This window comes from Opisthocomus hoazin, chromosome 8 (assembly GCF_030867145.1).
Source record: "Opisthocomus hoazin isolate bOpiHoa1 chromosome 8, bOpiHoa1.hap1, whole genome shotgun sequence".
NCBI lineage: Eukaryota > Metazoa > Chordata > Aves > Opisthocomiformes > Opisthocomidae > Opisthocomus > Opisthocomus hoazin.
This window is the reverse complement of record NC_134421.1, coordinates 10,829,494-10,851,640: the sequence shown is the minus strand read 5'-3', so window position 1 is coordinate 10,851,640 and position 22,147 is coordinate 10,829,494. Positions and strand designations below refer to the sequence as shown.

Below are 22,147 nucleotides of genomic sequence, written 5' to 3'. Positions count from 1 at the left end.
CTACAAGCAAGGAAGAAGACAATCTTCAGGGTGCAGGTCCCTGGAGCAATAGCCCTGTACCTTTATTTTCTGGCATCAGCAACAAGGATTTAGTCAGTCCCTATTGCATACTTCATTTTGAGATGAGATAAAATTCATCCCTGTTCAAAAGTCCAGCACGAGAATTAACCATTATCTCTGTGCTATACAGAACTTTCCTGTCCTCTTGTGCAGGGTGAATTTCATTTCTAGGATGTCATATATTCAGTCATATTTCTCATGCCGTCCAATAGTCTATGATAAGCTTCATCTCAAATAACCGTCCCGGATTGCCATCAGGCTGGGTGGAGCATAGTCCGAGGTGGAAGTCAGCCCAGAGGGAACAGCGTAGAAAACACCTGACTGTGACGAGTTGTGGAAAACATGCAGAGACATTCAAATTATTCTAGTGCTGGGTCTTGTAATGCTTTGTAAGTATTTAGCAAAATATTTACCATGTTGCTTGAAAATAACAGGTGGGATGACATACGTAAAATATTAATAGGAAAAAAAGCCCAGGATTTTAGATACAGGTGCCTTTAGACTCCAGAGAGAGGTGATGAAAATCAAAACTTTCATCTGCTGGGGAAGTCTGAAGAATGATTTTGGATTTGCTTTGGAATAAAAAATAGGCCATTATTATCCAATTACCTGGGATCCAGGTGCTTGCTCCCTGAAACCTCTCGAGTTTTCCCAGGACTTGAAGCTATTGGTATGTGGTCTCAAAGCTGTGGGAGGTCCTGCACCAATCTGTAGGGGAGATGTACTCCACATTGCAGCCAGCATCTTCCTTAGCTGCAGCAGTGAGTGTCCGTGGTCACAAGCCCCATGGACAAACAGGGCCTTTTGCGTTCAGCGCTTCCTCCAGCCCTGCCAAAACTTTGTTTCCTGTCTCTGTGAAATTAAACTTCTTTTTTCTTTCTTTTTTCCTCCCATTTTCCAATTTTATGATGGCTGGAGTCAATATTCACTGAACAGGTAGCAGAAGTACCGTTCCCAGCCGTTTAAGCCTATGTACTTTATGACTGTGGCTTAGCCACCGTGACTGAAAAACTGAACCAAACCTATTTTAAATCACTCCTGTAGTAGAAACTGGGGCTATGAGAAAGCCATTGGAAGTGCTCAATGTTTTATTCGGTGTTCTGGAAAAAGGGACAAGGCAATAGATTTTTTTGAGAACATTTGATAATTTTAGCAATCCAAGACAAAATATTTCTTTCAGTTCTCAGAAAAAGATGTATGCAGTGTCTAACACACCAGCCAGGGCACCTCAGATCCTGCTGATGTAGAAGTAGTAATTTAATACAAAAAATCCTTATTAGGAGTGAGATTTCATGCCATTGAAAAAAACAAAACAAATGGATATTTCTCTTAATTTTACTGAAATCAAATGACATTTGGAAGGAACAGTGGGAAAAAGATAAATATTTTGCTAAAATACTACAGTCTGCCCTTTCTCAAGGTGAAGAGTGGCATTTGTTAGAAGAAATCTACGTGCCATTACTGTTCCTCTCAAAAATATGCACGAGCATTCTGTTCTGCAAGTTGCAAAACCACCTGCTGGTAACTGCACTTACCTTGGGAGCCTTTGCTGGAACACACCAAAAGATTTAAAGCACAAGTACGTTTCCAGAGTGAGGATACCACTGTTTGTGAGTACTTCAGCTAAATGCAGCTGAGCTGATACTTACACACAGCATTTATCCCGAGTACAGATTTTAGGATTTTATAACCCTTTATTAACACGAGGATTATCTAAAGTGCTATTAGTTACTAGTGATTATGAGACCGCGCTGTCTCATTTAACACCGTCACTGCTGCAGAACTGTTGTCTCCTGGCCTTAGGTGGATGCACAATACAGACAAAAAAAAAAAAAGCATGCTTTTTGGCATTCTTTTCAACTCATGTAGTGCAAGTTGTGATACGAATCATTCCTCTTTAAATGAAATTAACTGTGGAATAAATATTTTATTTATGTAGAGGTGTAGTCCTATAAGAAAATGACTGACTGTAAATGCAAAATGCTCTTTAAATACTTGCATTTTATTAATGCTAATTAACCATCCTGACTCATGCACTTAAATTCCATTGAAACATGCACTGTTAGAAGGTAGCGGGATGTACTACTAAGAGAAATTACCGTAACAAGCTATTATTAGAAAAATCTGGATTTATATGCATTAAAACTATCATGCTACTAATTTTAGAAAACATTTTCATTAAGTGAAATAATGAAAATCATGCCATACTAGGCAGACATTGTATGACGTGTGAACAGACATAAGCTTCATATGCAAGAACCATATGAAAGCTTACCTTAGATGACAATATACATTCAAAAATCCTTACTGTGTAACTGAGGGAGAGAGAGAAAGAGAAGTAACAATTTAATCGCAAACACAAGAGTAGAGAGAAAATGTTGAGTGAAATTATGCTTACAATTATGTCAAGACGATGTTTTAATCCTTAGTCATGTGAAATATGTAGGAATAGAAGCACATGAAGAGTAGAAGGTAGGGATCCAGTTCCACTTCAAAATTATCATTAATATGTAAAAGCTATATTAATATGTACAAGTAACTGTAAACCCTGTAATTAGTCTAAAGTATAGGTTGGAACCAAATTACGCAACTGACATTTATAATAAAAGTTTCCAAACGTAGCTTCAAAGAAGCTAACACATATATATATATAGTATTTTCCACCAGGGAAAAAAAGCACACACAGAACACTGAAGCATATATATATATATATATGTTGAAACTCTATAAGGCAAAATAATCAAGTACAGACTAATTACATACCTGTGCACTAAAGTATGTGCTTTGTCACATATCCATATTTGCATTACTTAAAGCATGCTGTTTTTTCTGTAGGAGCCCTTGCCCTCAATTAAACATTTTGACTCTGTGAAACACCCTTATATATATGTTTATTTATGTGTATGTATATAAAAGCACTCAACTTTGTATCTATTGTAGCCTTTTAAGAAATGTACCTTAATACTTCAAAAGCTACAGGAACATTATCTAGCCTTATTTCTTAATGTTTTAAGTTTGAAATAGGAAATTTGGATGCATAATGTACTGCAGGTGTCTGGGCATCTCTGTCATTTTAAAACTGCACTGTCAATATTCTGGAGCAAGGTTACAAACAAACATATTTCTATAAAAAGAGCCCAATTCTCTGAGCCCCACTGAACCAGAGTTTAAAATAAATTCTAGAGGAAATGAAGTAAAATTTTATGCTTGTAAGTAAAAAGTTTTCACTGATTTCAGTTGGATGAAAATTTCATCCTTAGATTCTGTAGGTTACACTCAGGCATGGATTATCATTCTGAGTGTGAATTTCTGGCCAAAGACTAATCTGTAATAAGTAATGCCTTTTAAGCACAGCAAATGACTTCATTATACTTCTGTTCCTTCAATAATTCTACAAACTAACTGAGAGCTGTTTTTTTGAAATGCAAATTTCTGTCTCCTGGAAAGGTCTAAGTGTTCTGGTTAAAGGCAGTCACAGTCATTAAATAAATTCTTCATAGGTACAGGTAGTTCTATGCCCAATGGCATAGCAGAAATATGTCTAAAACCTTTGTACCTCTGATGTTAAATACGCATATTCTTGATTAATTTGGCCTTCTTTGCTCATGTGACATAGACATTGTATGCCATGAGACACTAGCTAGTTTAATCTAAAAAAGCAAATAAATACACACTTTGCATGCAGAAAACACGTTTGCGTGTGGAAAGAGAGGAAGGGAATGAAATGGAATGTCCAGAGGAGTATGCTTATTATAAACCTGATTATTCCCCGCCAAGAAGAATGGTTCTCCTGGGTTAATTACTCCATGATAAATCACTGCAGAATTAGAATATTTATAGTGGTATTTATTCGCATTTGAAATTCTTTCTAGTTGATCTTAACACCTTTTTAAAAAACATTTCTCATACAGCATCTTTGCTATTGTCAACGCATTAGAGTGATCACCAACCTTCACTTGTAAGAAAATCATTCTCCAAAAACATTGTTTCATGATAAAAGAAGCGTGGTGCTTTCTCTGAATCTTTTTATTGTCCTCAGTGAAGCTGATAAGGAATCAGCTCCTTGCTGCTTGTAATGGGACATTTACAGCCATATTTAGGGATCTACCTCAACAAACTTAAAAGACATATACATCATTTTCTGTAGTAAGATGAGTATGAAACATGTATCATGAGATTCTGTGTGCTTATCATCTTTCAAGATACATGTTCTAGAGTTATTCTTTAAGATCTATTACATGACTTTTTACAGCATGCTTATATTTACAAAAAAACTCATTGTACATGCAGTTGTACCAAGCAGCTCCTATAACTGCCACCTTTAAGGTCACTCAGCAAAACTTAAAACAGAATGAAGCACTGTCTATCTGAAATAACATCGGTACATGCAGAACCTTGTTTTGAGGACAGAATAAGGTTTTATAATTACTGTGCTCATAATTACCACTAAGACTTTTTCAGGAAATTAGCATTAAATTTAGTAACAACTAGGGTTTTTAATTTTACAGCAGAAGTAATGTAAGCAAATGCCTAAAGAAGTAGAAAGTTGTAGCATACAACATAGTATTCATAGCCAGAATATTCATAGCTACTCAGTTGTTCAAACACTATGCAAAATCAGAAATCCGAGACTGTTCTGTGAGTAGTTCTATGATATTTCTAGGGCTGAGCAGATATACATGCGTGACAAATTTCAGATCTTCAATACCTCAGAAATAGATGGATAAGATAAATTCTAGCCAACAGAAGGAAAATTTACTTTCTATAATGTGTACTGTTGCATGGCATAGAGCTCTTTAGCATGACTTACTATCCGAAGATCTGTAAGAATAGCACCATAGCTAGCACATGCACCAGACAGGTAATATAGCTTTGAGCCTGTTGGTCTTATTCAGGCAACACTCAACTGTATCTCATCATTTTACAAATTCAGACCTAGATTGTTACTTGCTGGAGTAAAGCTGAACAAGTTTAAAGCTATACATATGAAAACACACACACACACTGCAGTCGTTTTCCAGTGATTCAGAAATCCGTAAGTCTTTGCTCTGCGTCAGTCATCTGAAGATCCGTGCTAAACGAACAGGCTGGGACACTTAAGAGAATGATAATTCAACACTTAATGGAAGAGTGAAATAAGATGTAATTATGTTGTTATGCTCCAGCTGTTTAATACTCATTTTATTTGTCTGTATCAGATAGCAAACCCTGACCCTGCCCTGGTTTGCCAAACTCCAGCTGCTCTATTTGCTTAATCCTGTTCGCTCTGAACTCATCAGTTGAGCTGCCAGTCATGTTGAGAGTGTCAGCGCTGAACCCTTACAACAGCTGCCCTGTGTCTAAGCCTTACAAATTGCTAGTCCAAGTAATCTTCAAAAAGGAGTCTAAAGTAATGACTAAACCTACCAGGATGGAGAGAGGAATCTCAGCAAGGGTGACTGCTCAGGCCAAACCTTTGGGAGAGAACTACATTACCAGCATTGATGGCAGGTAGTGGGACTACACCAGGTGATGGTTGATATGAAATCAGGTGCAGAAACCAACCATTAACTAGAGGAGGTGGGGTTTAGGTTAATGAAGCAGTCCATCACATAGCTAAGAAGAGAGAAGCAACACACAGCCTGGGTGGGATCCTGACAGCCTGAGGTTTTCAGGGCTTATTCCAGGTGTGAGGCAAAACTAAAGTGTTGCTCTGAGCAAGGTGGCTATGGCATAGTATTGCATTTTTTCAGTTGATCTTTTAAAGTAAATATTACTTTCTTTGAGAAGAAAGAAGGCTTCTTGAGTCTAGAAATGTTTATGCTACGAACCGTTTGCCATCAGTGGGTATGAGAGGTTTTATTTAGACGTGGGGAAGGATGAACTAAATCTTATCTAAGGGGAGTAATTCTTACATCCTCATTCTCACTGTAGCAAAGGTATGTTCAACTGCAACCCCAGGATAAGGTGCCAGAGGAACTGAGACTAGAGGACTTGCTGCAACCAGCTGCTAGGGTGGTTAGTACACCCCTCAGGACAGGATGCAAAGCCCGTGCATCTCTGCAAGGTTTCCTGTGGGATGAATGGTCCGGAGGGGGATACTGGAATCTGACTGAGGTGCTAGGGTATGTCTTCAATGTTTGAAACTGAGTCAAAACCTCAGATGCACAGAGCTAGAAGCAATCTTGAGGTGTAATTTAGAGCATATCATAATCCTAACAAATTGCACTGCTGTCGTTCTTCTAAGCTGCTCTTAAAGGCTGTTGGTACCGAAGGCTCTGCAGCCTCTGCAGGAAATCTGCTCTGGTGCTTCAGTGCTCTGACTGTCGTCTGCCCTAAGTGTTTGCTGCCAGGTTGCCAGCTATATTTTTTTTGTTTTAATCTTGAACGCAGCCATTGTGGAAAGAATCAGCAGTGAATGGGACAGGCCTGGCAGCCTGTAAATGTAGTGTATCATGTGCTCTCCATTTCAAAACACACTTGGAAAACTGGACCTATGAAAGTTAAATAAAGAGCGGTCAGCAAAAATCATCAGGGACATCATCTCAGATGTATCTAGTGACCACTTCAATGAACAGAACTGTAGATTTTTTTCCTAGAGACAACACTTCTAATTAACTGGAAAAGGATCTAAGCGTTCCCAGCCTACTTCAGGTACTAGTCCATCTATGTCCATAAATATAAGAAATTGAATTCCCCATGAGTACTGATCAAAGGCAAAAATATCTCCACACTTCTCTCGTAAAACCTTTAACATAGAGCAGCTTCCACTGCTGGTGAACAATTTCTTGGAAACTGTTGCATATTAAAAGAGAGCCTGAATGATGACGTGGTGTTTGTATATTTATGCTTCAATACCAGCGAACTAATTCATCCTGCTGTTCAGTGAGAAAAGTTCCAAGATTAACAGAAGCATCTGTATGTCACAACAGCCGGAAAAGGAACTACTGAAGAATAATACATAATCCATGGCAACATCTGGAGTTTGGACTTCCTAAATGGAGAGGTATTAGTTAAATGACTTCTTATTTTAAAAGTGTTTCACAGTGTTCTGCACATTATATGTAGAATATTATTTGTAAAACAAAGGGCAGAAATAAACAGCTTCTTGTATTTAAAATGTAGCATTTGGTTGTACTATAAGCAAAGTGCTGAAGACTAAGAAGTTACAGCTGAGTGTAACTATGTGTAAGAACTTTAGGGCTTGGGGACTCAGGAAGTTTAATGAAATAGCAAACTAACTTGGCCTTTCAGTATAGAAAAATAGAGGAAGCAGCCTTCTCAGGTGATGAAATCTTCTGTTATGCTGTGAAATAGAAAGTTTGCTTGTGATTAAGGAAAACAATCATACTTTCAGGAGGAAGACATCACCTTTTAAACACAGTACCTTAAAAATAAATAATAAAAATTAAGAAACATATTATGCATATTTTCATTACGTTACTTAAATGTTCAACTTCATAGACCAAACATTTATTGCAATGGCTTCTTGCTAGAAGATTTGAGCTGTGGGACAAGATATATCAGAAAATACAGAAAATGGAAATTCAAATCCAAAATAAATACAATACCATCTACAAGGATATTAAATATTATGGTTTCCATTATAGACTAGCATGATGGAAAGAATAGAATTAGGGCCATATTCAGCTAGTCTAAGTTCCCTCTAAATTCCTGAGTTAGGTACTTCCTATCAGCTGGCTTTAGGCAGCTTTCCTTACCTATAACCTCAGATTAATTTTTTTCAGAAATACTTAGCCTATTCCACAGTTGAAACAAAAAGGTGGGAGTTAGTCCAGCTGAATATGATCTGATCTTTTCCTAGGAAGTAATTTTCTGAAAAATATCATCCTGAGATTATTCATGAGTAGTTCAATCCAAATCCTGTTGCCATTCATGATATCCCAGTCAATGCTAAACTACCAGGTATTCATAAAATTTGTCTATTAATGAAAATAAAAATATATCTTCAGTTGTGGAAGGCTAACCTACTTCATCCTCTTTCCCTGTACTTGCAAAATCTGTAGCTTTGAATATTTTTTTCTTAAAGTAAATACAACAATGATATCAACTAGCCTGTGTCCTTGGGAATAATACTTCTTTTTGCTACATGATTTTGCTAACAAACTTCCTCGGAAGCAAATGTTTGATTTGTTTATTAAACAAATTCTTTATTAAAGTTTAAAGCAGACAAAGTCTGCCCTGAACTAATCTTTCCTCCTTCTCTGCTTATCCCTTTGTCATTTCCTTCAGAGATTGTCTCTTATTCGAAACGATTTTCTTAATGTTTTCCCAAAGACCGCTATGGCTGAGTCTTTGTAGAGTTTCTCAGGTGAGTGGCATAGCTCGGAGGGTTAACAGCCTACCATTCTGTCACCCGTGAAAAAGTCCTTGTGATCACTGAAGATGTGAATCGGCCTTTGGGCGGGGGGGAGAAAGACAATATAGCATGAGCACAGCATGTTGGTCCCCAAAAAGAAAACAAAGCAAATAGAATTTATTTTGTCCTAACCAAGTGATTGTTTTCATCCAGTAAAGCTGAAAAAGTTGTTTGAACTCTGTTTTGCATTTGCCTTGTGTACTTTTGACTCCTCTGTAGACGGTGTTCAGACAAACAGGGCATTTGCTATGTTTCAAAACCCTTACCTTTTACTTCCAGTTTGCAATCGACTTCTGCCTCTCCGAGTTCGTTGGCCGCTCGGCAGGTGTAAGTTCCTCCATCATAGGGACTGGGTTTGCGGATCTCCAAAGTACAGACACCTTGGTTGCTGAACATTCGGTACCTTGGGTCATTCATTATAACGACTTTGTTTTTCATCCAGGTTATTTTGGGCTGTGGTAAAAACAAAAGAAAGCCCACATGCACAAACTTATGAACTGAATTATGGTACCATGTTTTCTGATGTTCCTTTGAAGTTGAGTAATGCAGAAATGATACAAAATAGATAAATTATTGATAGAAAGGAAATTGTAATTCTTAACTCAAACACAGGGCTGCATCATGCATCTACTTTTAAGTGTGATTTTTTCCATGCAGCTCAAATCACATAATTAAAGTAATAAATATAAGCCTGTTATTAATATAGGAGGTGCTGTGTAATGCTATCAAACATCTGAGCAATAGCTTTTGACATCCAATTACTTTAAGTTAATAAGAAAAGCATGTTTTTTCACAGTAATTTGCAGTCAGAAACTGTGAAGGTGAAGAGTGAACAGAAAATGTTCTTAAACACTCTTGAGTTCTCATTTTACTAGGTCAGTTCAGTTTCTCAACAGAAAATAGATCACAAGAAGACACAGCTCAAAAGAAACTGGAAGATGCATAGCACAGTGGATCTGAGAACCAATGTGGCCCCCAGAGTTTTCCTGCAACGCACTTACTTAATGCATAATTAGCTTTTTATAGAATACTTATGGGTTTATTTTAGTAACAACCTTTACTGATATATTGACTGCATAGCTGTTGTCAGTGCTGGTGCCAGTATAGCCCAGCCTTTTCCTGAGGTTCTGCCCTTTCATTGAGTTATCTGTGGATTTAGTAACTATTGTATGCCTATAACACAGTGAAGTTGGCGGTTTTTTTATATGACACAGACCCCACGCCACTCTTTTTGCCTTCAGCCTGGCCTGTGAGTGAGACAAATAGTAAAAAAAGTATTACAATTTTTATTGTCAGGTTAAAGTCTCTTGTGTTTTAACTGATGCTGTTATGAGCCATGCTGTACCTTGGGGTTGCCCCGAACACTGCAGTTCAAAGTAGCATTGTAACCAGCTACAGCAAATGTGTTGACTAGAGGCTGAGTAAACAACGGCCGTTCACTGAAGTCAAAATCGTCGTAAATGGGATATTTGTAGACTTTACCTAAGAAATGAAAGTAAAACATTCATAAAAGGAGTGTTGGCATGGAGCTAAATACCCAAACATCTTACGAAACTACAAAGAGTCAGAATCTGTTCTGATCTTCACTGCTTTAGGTACCAACCTGACTCTAGTAATTGCATTTGTAGGGCAGGCTGGAAACGAGCCTAGGAAGTGTCTATAGCCCTTGGTCCTGCTGTAGGGAAATGTCCGAGAGCTCCACTTTGGTTCCTGAGTAGGTGGTATACAAGATAATACACAATTGTTCTGTGTCTTTGCCTGTGTGCCCTACGTGTTACAGAACAGGATGGACCCTGGCTGGTGTACTGTGGGATGCCTGCCTTGACCAGCCATGTTCACTCTGTTGCCAATTGCTTTTCAGAGCTTGTTCTGATTACAAACTGGCTCTGTATCTGAAAACCCATTTTTCTTTCTGCTTCTTGCAGTGCACTATCAATACAGTCACCTAAATGGGGGTTGTTTCCGTACAAGGAAAACACAGTAGTAAAATCTAATTTCTCACTGCCACTTTATCCCTGCTCTGCCATGGAGATTACCATCAATATAGCATCTTCACTCATGAACTAAGCCGGCATTTAGAACAGCTGGACAGACTGACATCTGTTCCTGTGCACAGGTATCATTAAACATCTTTGTGTCACTGAAACCTGATCCAAGCTCTTGTACTGGCTTCAGTACAGCTTGGGCCTGATCCTTGTTCTCATGACGAGGGCAAGTATGCAGTGATGAAAAGCAATTCCTATAGCCATTCGTTTGTTCATGATCCCATTTCTGAAAGAGACATAGTTTTCTTTTTAAGAATGGAAGTGGAATCCAGTACCCTGGACCTTCAGACCTTCAGCCTGGCTGGGTGGGTTGTACAGGTTGTCTGTCCTCTGCATCATGACAGTCATGTGTTCGTTTCATTCAGAAAAACTGAGGTAATCTGGGTTGATTTTCTTCCTTTAAACCACCTGTTTGTAGGATTTCCTTTCCATAAAGAGGCAGTTAATTTATTTTTTTTTAAAGTTTATGGTGCCATTTCAAACTGACGAGTTCTGCAATGTCAAGATTTCTGATTGCAGAATCAGAATTTGTCGAACTCCACCTGCAAGAGATGTGAAGCAGGGGCTGAGCTCGTCTGTTGGATCCTGCCTAAAATGGACGGGAGCACTTGCACAGCTAATGCCAAGTCTCCGCTGGGAGGCAGTGACCCACTGCTTCTAACACAACAGCTTCTTGACTCCTCTTCCAGCTCTTGTCAGCCTAGATCTGCCTGCCAGTGGTGACACGAGTCTGGGGTCTGAGATCACAGAAAATGTCAGAACATGGGAAACATGTCCCACTCTTGATCGAAAAAAAAAGCATCTATGAACTATGTGGACAAATGAAGAAGTCACAAAGTGAAATATCCTAGCTGTTACTTGTACCTGGTCTTGGGGCGAGGAATGCAATCTGGCTGCTTTAGAGGTACAGCTTTGCCTCTCATCGCCTCCCAGCCCCTGGACACCCCCCCTCCCTTTTGACAAGGAATGGACAATTAGCTAACCATCCTTTGCAATCAAAGCGCTCTCTCTGGTCATCGTTGCGTCCTCACTGAGGCCGCACATGTTTTCGGCGAAGATCCGGAAGTAGTACTCGTTTCCTATGACGAGTTCGTTAATGGTGGCGCTGGTGCGGTGGTAGTGCTCCATCACTGTGAACCATTCCTGAGAGACACAAGCACAGAGCGTGAGCTTCCCGGCAGCGCCCCGCGCCTCCCAGCCACCAACCATTGGGAAGAATCAGCAAGCTTGTGGGAGTAAGATTTTTCTTTTAAGGTAATGTTAATGGATACTAAGATAGTGAAGCTGGTGTCAATTAATTATTCTGTCTGAAATGAGTGATATTGAGAATGCCACAGAGCTCGTTGCTGAGCAGTGAAGGCCAAGTGAACCCTGCTAAACTGTTACGCTCTCTTAGCTGGGAGGGTTCGTTTTAGGAAATCCAGCATTACAAAGGTTATTGTGTGAGGCACGGCAGGCTCCTTCACTCCTAGTCCACATTGCTGACAGAGTTGCTGCTGCAGAGAAGTAGTAGCATGTGCTACTGTGCGGTAACGTGTACTCACAAGAGGTCAATGCGCTAATCTAGCCCCTGTTCCACAGGTCGGGTGTTCGTGAGAAGTATAGTTTTATACAGGCGGTCTTCTGATATCTAAGGGCTCGGGGGGGTGGATTTTAGTGCTTTAGTCTTGCGGCGGCAACAGGACGTGTGATTTCTAACCTAGTACACAATACCTAAGTAACAAACTGAGATGAATGTGTTTAATGCTATAAATGTAATCAGTATAAAATGCTAATCACATTAATGTTTTTACTTTTCTTTACTCTGCCCTACAGTGTTGTTGCTTTTGGAAGGATGAACTTGTGCTGAGTTCCCTGTGCCACACTTTGCATTGGTATCTGGTCAGCTTTAAGAGCCAAAGTGCCTTTTGGGAAAACAGTGTTCTGTAGAAGGCCAGCTGTGCCAGAACTGCAAAATTTGACACCACAGAGATTACGGGGACACTGTGACCGGAATGAACTATGGCACACTGGACCCTGAACACTGCTGTTGTTGCTTTCTCCTGAACAGAGTGATTTAGAGACACTGTTCTGGTCGCTGTACAGAGATCATCTCTTACAGTATGAAAGGAAGAAAAAAATGAAGGATGGGGAGGAAAATAGTGGCACAGGAAGAATGAATTGATCAGACCAGTAAGCTGATCAACATATTGGGGGTTGGTGGGGGGCAGCAAATGATTCCCTTTGATAAGGCAACTCCCAAAATACTGTTCTAGATTTCCAGTGTTTTTTGATTTGCAGTAAGTGTTTAATGGAGGAATCCAGCTACTGTCATTTTAAGGAAGTGTGAAATTCATGTTAGTTTAATGAAAATAGTAAACACCTGTATAATGCACTTTTCATCTGTAAATCTCAAAGCAGTTTATGAGTTACATATGTACCATTTTGCCATGGGTAGTAAGGAGAGGCAATGAGTTACCCAATGTGATATTACAGGGTTGAAAACAACAGCACTATGTTTTGATTCTAGTAGCAACCTACTGACTTCAGAACTAATATTTTGGGGTTTTATTTGCTCTACTGAGACAAAGGAACAAAAGCAGGATTAATTCCCTCAAATCCACCTGCTGTTTCCTTTTTAGTCCTTCTCTTTGTCATCATCTGAAAACATTTCCGGTTTTAGGCATTAAATACAGCAAATGGGAGATTTTTAGAATTTTTAGACTTTTTAGAGATGCCTTGCAGATTTTCTGAGCACTGACTAATCAGTGCTTTGTCCACCTACATCAGTTTAAGCATGTAAGGCTTTTTATTTTTAAAAGGAGAATTCGTGAGTACATCAGCCTTTTAAACATCTCCTTATTGCTTACCATACTCTTCTTATCTGCTTTTTGAATAGTGTACCCAGTAATGGCAGCATTGCCATCATCTTTTGGTGGCTTCCATGATAAATTTACATTCTCTCCCCAGACGTCCTCAATAGTTACAACCTCTGGTGGGCCTGGACGATCTGTAACAAAAATATGGCAGCTGGTATCTTCCATTGTTTGCTCTCTCTCTCTCTCTTTTTCTCCCCTGCACAAATCTTCCACTTACTTTGATTTCTTAGTTTGTTTTGTCATTTCTTACAACACGCACATGCCAAAACCAATGTCAAAAGAAAGCTGAGGTTGCATAATAAAACTTTCCAAAGTTAAGACATCAGAATTATGAAAAACTTAAGCATTTTGTGAGTATGGTTTCTAATATGCATGTGCTCTTTAATTACAAAAGGAAATGGCATTTTGGAAAGTTAAAACCACCTGAAGATGTGTTCCTAAAAGAGTAAGTCAGACAATCATTATAAAGGCTGGGCTACCAGTTTTGCCTATTATGTAAAGAAATAGATTGGTAAAAATTATAAGTGTGTTTTCTTGTCTGCCTTTGCTGCTTTCATCATTTAGGATTTCTTCCACATTACACTTGTGACAAAGTGAATTTTCTACCATTTCTGGCTATGGATACCACTCAAAGGGAAGAAGCTTGCATCCTGGATAGATAAGAACAGAAGCATAACAGTGAAAAAAAAAAGACTGACATGTTCCAACAAGCACCTGCCATTGTGTAGGGAGGTTTACTTAGAGAATACAAATCTATAGCCAAGTAATTGGATGTGGAGAGTTATCACTGGTAAGAAAGATGCTCTTTGAGATTACTCTACTTTCCTACAGCCTTGGAATGGCTTGAGTCTGCTTCTCTGGCATGCATTTATTTCTGTTTCTCAAAACATACCAACAATCTGAATATCTATTGTAGCTTTGTCCACCAAGTTCTCTACTTGCACTTTCATGTCATATTCTCCAGAGTGGCTCCTTTCTGCCTTTCGGATGAAGATGATAGTGTCATTTTCGGTATTGCGGATGTTGATTTGGTTCTTGTCAATTGGAGAACCATTTTTCTGCCATGATACTTTTGCCCTTGGTTTTCCCTGTAAGAAGCCAGGAAAGAATTTGTGCATGATTTTGGGAGAGAAAAGGGTGGGGGAGAAAACAGGTTTGTTTCCCATTTTTCCCAATTGGCAAATAAAAAACATCCTGAAAGAAACTGAGAATTCTTTTTTAAATCACACAGCATTTGAGATGTAATGATATTAATTCATCTAAAATGCACCTTTTCTTTTTCAGAAAACTGAAAATATTTGCAAATTCTGGCAAAACTGGACAATTAACTTTCTGGCTAGATTTGACAATGCATTTCGAGTTTTCTAAAAGAAAAAGAACAAAAATTAAGCAGAAATACAGAACAAAATATTGCACCCTCTGGAAGTCCCTAAGTTCTCTACACTGCCAGTGAAAGAGGAAAGTGGTGGACTGGAACTCTCTTCTTTCACTGCAAAAGCAGTTGGAGTAGTTGTTCGGTAGGCTGGATTGACATCTTTTGTGTGCCTTTATTATAGGACTAGTAGTACTCAATTTAGGTACTTAGAGAGAATTAGACCTGCTTTACCATGGGATTTGCCTTCCAGTGGCAAAAAATTTGCAGATGCTGTCCGAAAAGGGCAATCTCACACCTTTTTAAATGCTTTATTTTAGAGAATAACCATAGGATATTCTTTGAATTTCTCAAGAGCAGTGTATCTTGTGGTGTATTGCTGATCAAGCTTTCATTAGGCTTTTACCAGCCTTGTAGAAGCCAAATTATGTCCACCCAGTATCTTTAGGTGTGCAGAGATGAAATAAAAATGAATTCTGACATAATTCTTGCCTTCAGAAGAAAAAGGACCCTGCAGGTAGAGAGGCGTCACGGCTGTAAAAGGTATTGGAATGAAGGTTGAAAAATATATCCTTGGAAAAAGTCATATTATAGCTGTGATCTCAAGGATTTTAAAGTTACAGTTTCTGTAGGGGACAGTGCAAGTTTGCCCACTCTTCCTGTCGCTTTTCCTTTCGCATGGCAAGAAAAAGATTCAACACTACAGTCCCGCCATTGCTACCATATCTAACTACTGCCGGTGTAACCATTTTGCATTGTGCTAGCGATTATCTCACATGTAATGTCTACTGTGAGGCTTTATAAGTGTCCTTTGGATGACAGATGACAAATCAGTCTGTCTAAGTTAGTTACCTAATTCATTAATTGGCTGAACATCATTTCATTTCTTTGAGATGTCAAAGCAAAAGCTTTCAAGCACCTATGTAACCCAGTGTGCTTCCACATCTGCTGAAGTTAACTCACTAGCCTACTGATGCCGTGAAAAACTGGAGTTGAAGGTTCAATATTCAGCAGACTATGAAGCAGGTATTCTTCACTGCGGCGCCAGGCATACGGGGGATCTCTCCTCCAAACGTGCGCGCCAAACACCCTGTCATTTCAGGTTAAATACAATCACAGTATACATATTCATTGTATTTCCAAGAAATGCTTAGCATATTAATGATTTTTCCAAGACTTATGTTAATGTCTTTCACACATGTCTGTTAGCGTCCTCGGGTGGTCTTTGGGGGTCTCAGGATGAAGGCTTATCCTCCTCATCACAGTGTCCGCTGGTTGACCTTTGTTTCTGCGCAAACTCAGTTCTAAGATCATGTATACCATGTCCTTCCATGTTGTTTTACTCTGGTCTCATTGCCCTCTTGATGCCTCTTTATCTCTGTAGCTTGGTGCATCTGCCCTCCCAAGGCTGAGCTGTCTGGGGTAGAATTATTTAGGAGCCTCTCTATCTTAGAGTTTTCCTGTCCCCCCCAAAACAGCAAGTCAAGTTTGTCCAAGTAGCATTTTTGAGGAGCCTCTTTATCATAAAGCTTTCCTGTCTTCTCAAAACAGCAAGGATCTACTTTAGTTTAATTACAGTCCCTCTGGTATGTGGAAATTTTACATGTGCAGTTATCACTACCAAAGTTACATAGGAAGAAGTTAAGAAGCAGCAGTGTAAGAAAAATAGAGTATTTTCCTGTCAGTGTTTTTAGTTCTTACCTGGAAAGGAATAACGAGATTCACAGTTTCTCCAACTCTTCGAGTATAGGTTTGTTTTAAGTGTCTTGGGAGACGAATCTTCGGAGGTTCTGAAAAAAGCCAAAAGCTTGTGGTTGACATTTATCTTCTTTTCTAACTGAGGCAACACTGATGGGCATCGGTATAAATGGGAGACTGTGTGGTCTACAATTACCAGAAGTGATTAATGAGTGAGGTATCTTAAACTTCTTGGTCTCACAATGTTACATTCAGTATGCCATCGTTTTTTGGTAACACCAAATGCTCTGGTGGTAGGAACAAGCCAGACATGTAGTGCAACTTAAAAAAAAAACAACATCAAGCTCAGGTTCTACAGAAATAAAGCCTTGAAGGTCTGAGCAATAAAGGCTTAGAAATGAAACAAGTAAAAAGAAGTAAAACTTTTTTTAAAGACGGTTTAATGATTTCTAGCCACTGCACAACAGCTGTGTAAGGCCATATCATCAGTTTCCAAAAACAAGTAAGTGTTAGCCTTAAAAAAACAGAACTAAGTATGGAAGCAGTGTGTATTTGTGGGTGAGCGTAGGCAGGAGGATCTTACCTATCACTTCCTTGACTAAGATAGGCTGTGGGTGGTACCTGGGCTCACTTTCACCAGCAGCATTCACAGCTTTTACTCGCACAAGGATTTTCGAGCCGGTTGGCAGGCCAGTGATAGTAAACTTCGTTTTGTCTGTCAGCTCCGGGTTAGCCACGATCCATTCATCAGCTAGTTTAGGGAAAGGAGGAGGGGAGGACGAATCGAAAGAATAGGGAATTATAAATACATCCACTGCACGGATGAGGAAAGTTACAGAACAGTAATAGATTCATTGCATTCTGATGAATACCTCTGATTTGCTTTTCTAATTATGCTATAACATAATATTGATTGACTGTAATCATATGTAGGAAAAATGTTTCAAACTTTTAAGGGTTTCTGCTGATTATATATTTATATTCAGAGAAATAGATGTTTTTAGAATGTGTCTATCATTTAATTTTCAGAGAGAAAACTGATTAGCCTTTACATTTAGGTGAAAGAAAACAAGGGGTATAGAGTATATTTCCAAAAGCATTCGTCATTGCTTTAACATCTTCCTTGGAGAGAAATGGGTTTTACAATAATTTCAATAATATCACAATTAGACCAGTACTGAGTACCCTTGAAACTACCACTGAGACCACAGGTTTGAGAGAAACACAGAATATTTACAAACTGCAATGAAATGCCATCTCTCTTGGTGCATTAAAAAGGAAGGCTGTGTCAGAATTATTCATGTAATTACAGAGTTCTTGGATTTTTTTTATCGTACCCTAGACAGTCGCATAACGTGATGGAAACAATACAGTCTTTCAGAAAAGCTTCAGCTACAAGTGATAGTTTCTTTTCCTCCCTGTTCTCTAAACAGATCACTTTCAGACTGCTGGCACCTTGAGATTTGGAAGTCAGATTGATGCAGTAGCAAGTCAGTATCAGTACCTTCCACATCACATAAAAATAGCATTATAATATTGGCACAGAAGACAAGAGAACACGATAAGCTAGAGAGCCCTGCAGACTTAGCGCGCAATGCTGTGGTACATTTTCATAGCTGTGGGTCTTACTTTTAGGAGTTAAGTTCTCCTTCAAGCTGCTTCCTTCAGCTTCTAGCAGAAGAGGATTGCAATCAATGACTGTTTCCCGAACACCTCCCCCTCCCCTGATACATATTCTATAGCAAATTCTGTATAGAGTAGCCCCTAAAATTTACTCTCGGAAATATATCTTTACTTTTACGAAGAGAGTTTTTCTTTCATTAGAGAAGATTTATATCCTTTGTTGAATACTGTACCTTCCAGGTTAAAAGGTGGCTCCAGCAATTCCTCGGACAGATCTGTCGATATACCTTGTGAGAATCCATCTTTAAAATTAATCAGAGACACCCACTTTCACACAGATGGAGCATTTTGTCAGTGGTTAGCAATTCCTGTTAGTAAGTATGCAAAGATAGATGCTGGGCTTTAAAGATTTAGAGGACCCATATTTAGGGAGACTGCAGGGAGGAAAGAGATGGGAAGAAGGCATCTAGATCAAAGAACAGTTATGCATGATGCTCACAGGAAAGCTAAAGGATAAAGGAAGAGGAGGAGATGAGGTTGTTTTTTTTTCTTTGGGCCTGATCACAGTCCAAATATGAAAAGAAAGAGACAAAAGGAACATCTGGAGGAGAGAGCAATGAAACAAAATGATGATGGGAGAAAGAGTAGAAGGAGAATAAAACACATCATAAAAGAGAGAAGAAATTCAGAAAAGAATTCTGAGTAAGAGAGACAGAAAAAGAGAAGTCTTGGAAAAAAACTTGGGGAAACAGGGGAAAAGAACACATTTAGCTAAAGGCAACATAGAAAGAAAATTAAAGAGGACCAAAACCATGGATGATGACAGATATGATGTAATCACTAAGGCTTTATTTCCTGGACAAAGCTGTGACAGCCCTGCATTTCCTGGAATCCTGGACTTGGCTATTCACTAATAGTAAGAACACTGTTCTAGTAGCTGTGCGTGGTCTTGGATGGGCACACCGGCAAACATCTCAGCCAACAGAGACTCTCCAAAGTTCTTATTTCTTAGCTCTGAAGACAGATCATCTGCAGGTACAGTGGCCCTTTAAAGTCAGATAAACATAGTATCCTAGGGAAAACTATCGCCAAACTCATCAGACTGCCCTTCAAATGTCAAAAAAGAACCAGTCGGCAGCATATGTTACTAGGAATTCTGCAGTGTCAACAAGATTTGGTCAACTCCACGTCACCACAGCAAGAGGTTCAAGTTGGATGTTGTAAACCAGCCCACCCCTGGAAGCGGAGTTGTATATTCACTTTATTCACACCTATGCAATGCCAAATCCAAATACTCATGATGAGACTCCAGTTCAGTAATACACACAGTGAACTGCCAAAGGTGCTACCGTAGTTAAATAAGTCCAAGAGTCCACCATGTTGATCAAGTTATGAGATCCAGACTAAAGGCGAATACCAATTTTCGCACAGTCAAACCAACATTCATGGTACATGATTCTTCTGAATTATAATTATATATATATTTTGTCTTCCTATTTTCAGACTGTGATTTCTCCTAATGATTGCTGTGATAAAGAAGTCTCAAAAAAGCCCTCTTTAAAACTTCTTCAGTGACAATGATGAAAGAATGAAGAAGATAAAGACAAATGAGTTTACAAACAGATAGCTAAAAGAAAAGAACAGCAGGATGAATACAGACAGTCATAAAAAGTACCTTGAAATTAAAAAGAGTTATTAAATGGTATAGAAGAAATTAGTTTGAGGCAGAACAGGCACTGAAAGGACTGAGAAAAAGAGGCACTGAGATACTGCAAGAAAGAAAAAAGGGACGGAACGTAGAGAAAAGGATGTATATTCCAATAACATGTCTTTTTTAATTGGTATTTTCCACTAAGCTTGCTTCTTCCTAACCATTTTCATAACATATATACATAAATAATGTCAATTGTGTATATATAGATGTATATGCATATATGAGGCATATATAGATATACATAAACACTCAGAAAGCTATGTAAAATACATTGTACCCATTGTATTTTAACTGAGGTGGGTAACAGTAAAATGACAGTTGACTGTCATTTTGTTGTATCTTCATATGTTTTAAACCTATCTGAAAAAAAAAAGTAAAGAATTTGTTCCATTCGACAGGTATACAGTGATTTTCTGTCTGATAGTCCTTAAAAGGTAGGTTTTGGAAGATTCCTCTGAACACCATAGTTTGCGTTAGCATATGTATATTTCTTATCCTCTCTTGTCACCTAATTTGGAAATCACATACTGTAATGTCAAGGGTTTTATGACGGTGACATATTACAAACACTTTTAACTTTTCCCTCGCCATCCTACCAACACTAAACAGAGCACAACATACAGCACACACTGAAGTCCTCACATTGACAGTCGCCTTTATGTTGCCGTATATCTTGCCTGTACAACGGAAATGTTACAGGAATGCTTTGTCTTGATGTCAGACTGCATGCGTACTCGTTCCGAGTTGTTCCCACAGCTCCCTCCCGATAGACAAGGAAAACCCTTCCTACCATTCCAGCTGTGTCTGCCTTCGGGTAATCTTCTCCAGACCGCTGAGCTTCTTGCAGTCTGTTCCTGCTCCTTACAGATATTCAGCTCAATACTACAAGATGCTGAGTGCTCCTGAGGAAAGCCAGTAGTTCTTCTTCACTCCCTCTCCCACTCACCTGAGTGAGAGCTGAGAGCACTCTGCTCCTGTGGTATCTGACCACTTTTGTGAACTTTTTTGTTTTCCTGGATTGTCCGAAGCTGAAACATGTGACAGTCTGAATGACAAGTTCTGTCCTCTACCTCTTGTCTCCAGACTGTGGACTGCTTTTATGAAAAGCTTTCGTTGAAATAAATGCCTTTGTGAAAAAAGGTGTCCAACTCATCACTTAATTTACAGCACGGATAAGAGCAGCAGCTAGCAGAGCTGAAGATAACTGTGTCCCATTCATCCAAATACACAATATTTCTGGAGTCCCATTGACTGGCATTTGCTCACAGAGGCTGGCTATTCAACATACCCCTCTGGGCTGTTTGATACCTACACAGGTGTTGGTGGATTTTACTTTTTGAAAATAGACTTAATTTGATGCCAATTCAGAAGAAAATTTGCTGGAAAAAACTAAGTTTCTGCTGCTTGATCACCAAAGGCTCTTAGTTGTAAAATATAAATTACATTTCCCTTTTTCCTTGTTATTTTACTCTTGTAAGTTTATTCAGTGTCTTACATCTTTATCTTTCCCCTTCAGTTCTGTATAGATTTATGTTTTAGATGGACACAGTTAAACATCTTGTATCTACCTACACTGAAACGCTGGAGAATTTCAGTATCCAGACATGAACTCTGTATGCTTAGATAACTTCTACAGCCAGCTACTGGGGAGGCTGCTTGTCCTCAGTATTGGGAACTGGCACCTGAAGTAGCCAATTAGAAATATATCATGACAGGGATTAACACACTGAGGACCTCCTGTGCCTAAAACTCAGACAACCTGCACATATTTTGGGCTATGCTTATAGCAATCCATTATTTCCTATTCATTCATCCATCCACTCTTTGCTGCATTAACTCTGAGCTCAAAAAAGAGGGTAGGGATTGACACGGTACATGGTACTCTGCAACAGATTACATGGCTTTTGATTTGGATTTCAGATCAAATGTAAGATGGGTTGAACTACAATAAGTGGGTGGGATCTGGAAAACAAACCAAAGGAAGCCTGAACAAAACCCTGCTGCTTGAGGTTTTCTGGCTGACTAGTCTGTGCCTTGAAGTGAGAGCACCTGATACCCGTAGAGAAAAAATGGAGAAAGTCTCACCTACTTTCGCTATGAGTAACATAGCACAGTCGTTGCCACTTACTTCCTTCAAAGCAGTACTCTACAACATAGCCGTCTAACCCTGCTGCTCCAATGTGGTCTGGTGGCCTCCATTTCATTGTGACTGTGGTATCAGTCACTCCATCCACTGCCAGGAGAGTTGGTGGACTGGTAACAGCTGAAGCAAGCAGGCGGCGGGGAGAAGGCGAAAAACTGTGTTACAATTAACGGTTTACATTTATGGTGTGCATTCCTCTGATTTAGCGTCATAGGTAACAGGGTAAATCCTGCCTACCAGGCTTTTCCAGTCATCCCTGGCACATCTTTCCCAGT

The 22,147-nt window shown here is 39.1% G+C and overlaps 1 protein-coding gene across 2 annotated transcripts in view; it reads right to left on the bottom strand.

Annotated features, from left to right (window-relative positions):
* Positions 1-22,147, bottom strand: part of MYBPC1 (myosin binding protein C1) — a 122,315-nt gene that overhangs the window by 726 nt on the left and 99,442 nt on the right. Inside the window, exons 24-33 of one of the 2 annotated variants that reach the window (XM_075428586.1) lie at positions 21,858-21,992; positions 16,976-17,143; positions 16,396-16,484; positions 14,215-14,410; positions 13,314-13,453; positions 11,448-11,607; positions 9,765-9,901; positions 8,686-8,872; positions 3,819-3,877; positions 2,369-2,375 (exon numbers count right to left, since the gene is read on the bottom strand). In XM_075428586.1, coding sequence (XP_075284701.1) covers positions 2,369-2,375; positions 3,819-3,877; positions 8,686-8,872; positions 9,765-9,901; positions 11,448-11,607; positions 13,314-13,453; positions 14,215-14,410; positions 16,396-16,484; positions 16,976-17,143; positions 21,858-21,992 — 1,278 coding nt within the window. Of the gene's footprint in view, positions 1-2,335; positions 2,376-3,818; positions 3,878-8,685; positions 8,873-9,764; positions 9,902-11,447; positions 11,608-13,313; positions 13,454-14,214; positions 14,411-16,395; positions 16,485-16,975; positions 17,144-21,857; positions 21,993-22,147 lie in introns of both variants that reach the window. The other variant, XM_075428584.1, reaches the window with a different exon arrangement.